This window comes from Mytilus californianus, unplaced genomic scaffold (genome assembly GCF_021869535.1).
Source record: "Mytilus californianus isolate M0D057914Y unplaced genomic scaffold, xbMytCali1.0.p SCAF_7, whole genome shotgun sequence".
Classification (NCBI taxonomy): domain Eukaryota; kingdom Metazoa; phylum Mollusca; class Bivalvia; order Mytilida; family Mytilidae; genus Mytilus; species Mytilus californianus.
The window spans coordinates 19743882-19751638 of NW_026262723.1; the positions used below are offsets into that span (position 1 = coordinate 19743882).

The 7757-nt window shown below is 31.5% G+C and overlaps 1 protein-coding gene across 2 annotated transcripts; it reads left to right on the forward strand.

Moving 5' to 3' along the window:
• Positions 1-416: 416 nt before the first annotated feature.
• On the forward strand, positions 417-7465 carry LOC127709912 (uncharacterized). 2 transcript variants are annotated; one of them, XM_052215612.1, is made up of 3 exons: positions 417-626; positions 2143-2265; positions 5731-7465. In XM_052215612.1, exons 2-3 carry the CDS (start codon positions 2156-2158, stop codon positions 7283-7285), a joined length of 1665 nt encoding a protein of 554 aa, XP_052071572.1. In that variant the 5' UTR covers positions 417-626; positions 2143-2155; the 3' UTR covers positions 7286-7465. The 2 variants fall into 2 exon arrangements, with proteins under 2 accessions (XP_052071572.1, XP_052071573.1); XM_052215613.1 differs by lacking the exon at positions 417-626 and having other exon boundaries at positions 2075-2265.
• Positions 7466-7757: the final 292 nt, after the last annotated feature.

A 7757-nucleotide genomic window follows, 5' to 3' on the forward strand; every position in this document is an offset into this window, starting at 1 on the left:
TGCTCCATGTGGACTATCTTAATTACTACCAACTTTATGCGAAGAATAGCTGTAGGTTGATTTGCATTTGCATTTGGGTTTTTTTCATGTGGTTGTAGTCATGCAATGTGTGCCATGACTTGAAACAACATATCCTTTCTTTTACATTAAGCATAGGAAGGGTTTTTTTTTAAATCACCAGTTCTTGTTGTAAACAATCGCTCTCGTCTTATATAATCTGGTGTCCGCAACGTAATTGAACCATCCACTGTGGCATATATTAAATAATTAAATCTGAAACTTGATAAATTTTACATAAACAATAAATTTTTAATGGTATTTTTATGCACGGTATATATGCACATGCGTATCAGCACATGACCAGGAAGTGGAAGTGGGACATTTATTATTTATATCATTGTGGTTATTTTGTTTAAGAGGTATCATGTCTTATCATCGCTAAATTTAAACTTCCTTATATAATTGTTCAAAACTAGTCAATAAAATAAAAATTGACAATCAATCTCTTCTTTCAAAACTTTACATTTTTTGGTTGAAAAATGTCGGGATTATATATCAAATTCTGGGTTCAGTATTGAATTGAGCATTCATTCCATTAAAAGATGATAAATTTACAATAACTCCAGGTAAGTGGTTTTTTATTGTTTACATTATTTTGCTAGTGACCAAGGTGCACAAAAAGAAATTTTCTATAGTACACCTGTCTTCATTCATTGGTATCAGACGGTAACTTGAAAGGTTACATTTAAAAAAAATAGTAATTAATTGAATATTAAATGTATTAGATTCGGTAAACATGCCCGTACGAATTTGTACACTTCTAGACTCTAAATTGTCGCTCATGACTCACATGTGTCCTATTTCAAATCAGATGATGAGGTGTACACATCAATGAGACAGCAACTTAATAACAAAAATAAACAACACAATAAATCAAGCTCTAAATAGTCCATGGATATTCAATTCAAATATATTATTTGACAATTAAATTTTGGATGTAACGCGTCTTCTGATTGGCTGAAAGTGTTTTGTCTATCAACTCAAGATTTGTTCTGAATATCTAATTAACTATGAATAAAAAGTGATGTTGGGTATACGTCAATGAGACAACCAAAATATTTTAAATAACCTAGAGACACTCACATCTAGAGGACCCTCGCCGCGATATAGCCTTTTTTTTAATAATGCAGCGTAAAACAATTACAAATCAATCAATCTTTAAAGCAAATGCATTTACCTACGATAAAGTATAGTTAGTAAATTTATATCATCCATTTTTTTCTTTAGAATACTGAAGTTATATCAAAATATATGTTTGGACGAGAAAAAAAATAAGATTACTTGATGCAATAAGATTGAAAAAAACGAAATCACTGACTAGTGCTTGCTATACACAATTAACCTTCATATTTCTACAGAAAAATTTACCAGTATTGGAACTACGCGACGCACCCGAGTTGGTTGTTCTCTCCACGGATGATATTACATTTGCCTCCGATAAAGTTTATTAAGTAAATTTATATCATCCATTTTGTTCTTTAGAATACTGAAGTTATATCAAAATATATGTTTGGACGAGAAAAAATAAGATTACGTGATGCAATTAGATTGAAAAAAACGAAATCACTGACTAGTGCTTGCTATACACAATAAACCTTCATATTTCTACAGAAAATTACCAGTGTTGGAACTACGCGACGCACCCGAGTTGAATGTTCTCTCCACGGATGACATTGCCTGTTCACTAACTATAAACTTTGATAGTCAAGGAATAACCAAGACTTATACACATAGGTTTGTAAGGTAGATAGTTTCTACGTTTACTAGTAACACTCCCCGAAGGGAATTGTTCCAAACATCCCTTTACCTATCTTGCCATGTGGATTTTCAAATCTGGAAATATATGCAGACACAATTTGTTAAAATTTGTGTTATTGTTTCTTTTCCTTATAACGACGAAGCCCTTGAAATTCTTAATGCCTTACGCGTGTTGCCTTTTCATACCTTCCTCTTGCAAAGCTTGATAAACACTCGTCCTTCCGTCTTAAAATCAGCATTGCTTTCATTGCAGAACATCTCTTTGTCAATTATTGCGTAATTACTAACTAATAGTTGCAGTACACATCACACATCTCCTTACAGAGAAGTACCAGTTATGGAACAACGAGACGCATTTGAAGTGGCTGTTCTCTCCGACGACGAAATTACTGGTTCACTAACTATTAACTCTGATGGTCAAGAAATAAACGAGACACATACGAACAGGTATGCTACATGGAGTGTATAAAAGGGAAAAAATAAGATTTTTTCTTACAATGAATTTGAATCCAATGCACAAAGCATAAAGAGATACAGGCACATTTTCCCGTCTGTGCAACCTGACAAAGCACTTATCATTGACGTCGAAGACTGAAAACCTAGTAACTTTCTGAATTTCGGGAGTATGTTGTGCTTGGTTTATATAGCTGAATGGTTTAGTTTTATTTTAAAACACGGGTACATATCTTTTCTTTTAAAAGAAAATCTTTATGTTATCCAAATCTTTAAGGATTACACTGCTATTGAGTTATTGTTTTCCCGTACTCTAATTAGCCGACAGCTTTTCTGTAAACAATGACCTCAATATGACACCTGTTCGTTAGAGGCAATCACACTAGTCATGTACCAAGGGAAAAAACGTGATGGGAAAAAAAGTAAACAAACATGGAAAGAAGAAAGTATTAACCGATTCTTAAAGAAAACAATTAATATCAGCTGTTATGACAAAGATTAATTAACAAATGATAAAGCGAGGAAAATATTTACAAAAGAAAAAATAAACAACGCCCTATCATCCTTCTCATTATACACGTGCTCGACTCACCACTCATTGTTCTTTTATCGTTGTTTATCGAGGTCAAAATCGAAAAACAAAAACCCGAAAGTTAACTAACAGCCAAAATTTTTGTTCAACTATCCCCGAATGAAATAGTTTTTGTCGATTATACGTTATTGAATTTTAATAACAGAGGATTTAGTTTAGTGTTTATACATGCATTGGTTCAATAGGTTCTTGAACATTATATACAATTACCAGACACTCGCTTTATATGATCTTATTTTCCGAAAATACCTTTTCGGACTTTATTGTAGTGATCATATTAAAAAGATAGACGAGTGTCTTAAAATTATAATTGTATTGAAATTATTGCACTAATGCATGCAACATTTTATGGAAGCGGGATCAATGTACCTGTATTTATACATCAGACCGTACTGCACTGGTTATCGGAATTTTGGATACACCAAACCAGGCACTTTATATCTGAGAAACAGGCTATATATGCCCTCAATTTTAGAATTCATTCATACATTTTTGTATTGTTCAAAATTATCAGTAAATTGTGTGTTCTACAAGGATCACCAGTACTTCACCTTTCATCTGATACCTTAATTACTAAAATATATGCTACATAATTTAAGATTTTTCCCTTATGTGTAGGAACTATTTTGTTTTAAATACTAGTATGTACTACTTTCCAGTAGGTGGTGTTACATCTTACAAAGTCTATCCAAATTATATTTGTAATGAATTCCGCTCAAGCTGGTGCTAGTGACCGTCTTAACCTACAGTGAGGTGAGAGTTTTTTGCTCCGTGTTGAAGGCCTCACTGTGACTTTGGGATGTAGAACAGCAATAAAAGCGCTGTTTCTTTGCTTATTGTGTGTTTTTTTGCCGTGCATGAACTGGTTTTGTGTCATGGATGGATACCCCATATCCTTTGTTTTTCTATTATATATACTAAAGTAAGTCCTGTATTCACGTTTTTTACATTTATTGCGAATCTATAAATACTATTTCATTCAGTGATTGTTGATCGCAACATAATTAACTTTCGAGTTTGCTGTCGAAGTTTACAGGATCGTGACATTGATAAACAAACAACACAGAAAACATGCAGCACGTGAAAAATAAGTGAATTGATAGAACCATGATATTTTTCTTTTACATTTTCCATGCGTTCCTATTTGTTTATTTAACTTTTCCTTAACAGTTGTTAAATTATTGTGCGTATTTGATTTGTTCTTTAAGAATTAGTTCTTACCTTTTTACTTTCCAGTGCACGTTGTTTTACATCTTTTATCACGGTTTAACCCTCGAACTTGCGGTGTGCGGTAGTGTAAGTTCTAACGAGAGGTAGTGAAGGTCATTGCATACGGGAACATATCGGCAAATTAGAGTACGGGAAGATAATATCAGAACATTTATGAAGATTTTGATAATGTAAAGGATTTTCTTTTACAAGAAAGTTGACGTACACTTATTTTATAGTAAAACTAAGCCATTCAAGTATATAATACATATTCAACTTTTATTTTTAATTTGCAGTTTCATATGACTTTAACATGTTTAATTTGGCAACTGAAATACGGAATCGTTCCCTATCTTACTTATGCTATTTTGTAACTTATATATACATATTTGGGCTCATATATATATATGTATATATCTGAAGGCATTATCAACACAGGAGCGCATATTGCATTTTATTAGAATTATTCTTTTAGGAATGTATACCTAGAAATTTTACAAAGCTGTTTATAAAATGTCAAATTTAACATACAAAACTAAACATGTCAGACTATCGGAAGTGAGACTAAATTAATATCCTGATATTCCCCTGATAAAGGGTTAGCAACATGGATCGCACGAGGAACAATAAATAAAGGCCTATCAGCTCGGATATGCTGATATATTATTTACTTTACTGTTTAATCCATTTTTGGTAATATCCTCTTGGCGTGGCTCGGTACTAAAACATCCCGCCATTGTGTTATTGTGCTATCGTCATTTTTTGTATTCTTGTCCGTCATTTTTACTTATGTGCTTTGTCTATATGCCATTTTGTTTTTCTTTGTCGACTTGTTTGTTTGTTTTTATAGTGAATAAGATTATAACACAATGTTGACTGCTGTACCCCTATTTTTGACATTTTTACCTATTATGTCTGTTTGTTTTGTTCACAAATTGTTGTCAATATAATGGAATTTTATGCGACTGTCATACAAGTGAGAGGTTTAGCTAGCTATAAAACCAGGTTTAATCCACCATTTTCTACATAAGTAAATGCCTGTACAAAGTCAGGAATATGACAGTTGTTTTCAATTCGTTTGATGTGTTTGAGCTTTTGATTTTGCCATTTGGGAACTTTCCGTTTTGAATTTTCCTTGGAGTTCGGTATATTTGTTATTTTACTTTTTGCTTCTTTCTTGCTGTATTACCTATATAAAATGAAACATATTTTCGTTAAGTATGTGATAAATATAAATTATTGTGTAGATTTTTTATTGTTTTGAATACTGTCAGTTGCAAAAATATCATTAAATGGTATTTTCAATACCACACCAGTATCAATCCGAGACACAAATAATACAATGCATGTTCTTCCTGATGAGCACCGCATGTTATTGGTGTATGTGTTTTTATCATCATACATGTTTGTACTTTTCGGTAATCATATATAAATTTTCCTGAAATCGTATGTTTTTCTGACGCAGTCGTTATAGTTTCCATTTGGTAACCTTTGACCTTGATAGTGCTAAACTATGTTAATTAAAACGAAAAAACTGTTACACCGAACTTTTAGCTTAATTTTGAAAAAGCCATTTAAATAGTGCATAAGTTATCTATAATGCAAACACTATTAAATATTCAGTGAAACATGATAAATTTGCATACACTTATTTTCAGACGGAACTGCCTTTGGTCCATTATATTTTCTTGGATTGTGCTTCCAACAACTGCTGGTAATTTACTTCCAGGTGAAAATGAAAGTCAGCACAGTCGAGACGGAAAAATTTCATCGTTAGTTGCCTTAAAAACAGCCGTTGGTATTCTTGTAGTGTTAATGTATATCAGGTTCGGATCTACAAGTCTTCAAGGACTACAGATTAAATATGATATAGTACAAATACTAATTATTATATTTCTCGTAATTTCATTCTTTATCTATTTAGTTTTCATTTTTGGTATAGTATATTATCCTAATAGTTGGACATATTCAGAATCAAAAAGAAAACACACATGTCTAAAAATGTTGTTTATTGTAATTTTTACACCATGTAATATTGCATACCTTGCAATTAAAGTAAGTGTTCATGTGAAGTGTACAGTAAATCCAGAAAATAGACAAAGTTTATCAATACATATAATTTATGAATGTCTTTTCATCGTTTTTCTAATATTTCAAATGTTATTTATGTGTATGTCTTCCGGAAAAAATTTGTACAAATCCTGTCTCATCCATTATGCTGCTACAATTGTTATCGCATCAAATGTTGCAATTGTGTTCTATAGTTCTCTCAAAACCCACTTTGAAGAAATTTTACATCATGATGCAAAAATTGAATGTTTTAATCAGACAATTGCATTCTCAATCTATGATTCTTCAAAATTATATCTAGAACCTACAGTGATTGAAAATGCGCTTTTGTGTATACTTGTAATAAAAGAAATATTTTCTTGTTCACATGACAATCAAAAAGATCATATAGAAACACAAATATATGCTATAAGGGGTAAACTTATGTGTGTCACTGTATTAGCGGTAGTTTTTGTTTTTCCTTATTTTTTACTCAGAATTTTACTTCTTCATAATAATGATAGCAGCAACCACCTTTACTTTGTTCAAGCATGCACATTTGCAGTTCTTAAATTTATAATGTACATAGTTTTGATTAAATGTTTTCATTTTCTTCTGATCAATTGTAGAAATTATTATACAACATCTGAAACACCTCTAAAATTAAATCATTACTTAATTTTATTTAGTGCTTTAGGATCAGAGGTATTCTTTGGATTGAATTTTGCTGCATCTGTTGATAAAGTAGAAACACAAACAGTCTTGTACGCAGTCAATAATGTATTGCAATTTATAACTACTTTTGTGCAAACTGTATTAATCATTCAAATGAAAGATTACAAAAAAATAGAAGATGTGTCTGTATCAGCTACATTCCTTTTCCTAGCCTTGGTTAATTTTGGTCTTTGGTTATACGATACGTTCCTTGAAGCCGTGTACTTTGATCATCTTCACTATACAACACTTTATTATGGACAAACGACGACTCTGACAATAAGACATCTATTTGTACCTATGGTAATCTTTTATCGTTTTAAATGTTTCCTGTCTTTTTTTGAATTATCAGCTTTTACACCTCCATTTGTAGACCGACTTCTTGGTGCTGTGGACAAAATGAAAAGAAAAGTCTGTTGTCAACGACAACAAAGTTATGAGGAAATATAAAACTGTTGCTTTCTCAAGAAAGGAAAATGTTTTCATATACCATATATTAAATATAAATTATTTAAATATCTTGATATATTATCCTACTGTTAAAAAGATATTCACTAAAAAGCCATTCCTTCTATAGAATCCTTGCTTTGATAACCAGACAAATCGAGTGAATTAAGAAAATTAATTACTACCAATACTTTCCTATATTCATTGTTTTGAATGAGAACAATCGTCTCATTAACAATTATACAATGTATCTTTATTTTTAATCATTTTCGCCCATTATGTTACCGTGGCATAATACCACTAAATAAAATATGATGATATGATGTCTATATAACTGCATTGTTTGAATAAACCAGTACTTTGTTTGTTTGGTTTTTTGGGGGGAGGGGGTGTGGGGGTGTGGGGGGGTTCTTTTTTAATTTTTATTATAAATATGAAACTCTATATCACTACAATTAATCTGTGACAACGAAAC

Excerpts from the sequence above, each read along its gene's own strand:
- LOC127709912 (XM_052215612.1), top strand. The coding sequence starts at position 2,156 with ATGGAACAACGAGACGCATTTGAAGTGGCTGTTCTCTCCGACGACGAA. Across the intron at positions 2,266-5,730 it reads AACGAGACACATACGAACAG|ACGGAACTGCCTTTGGTCCA; the intron begins GTATGCTACATG and ends ACTTATTTTCAG.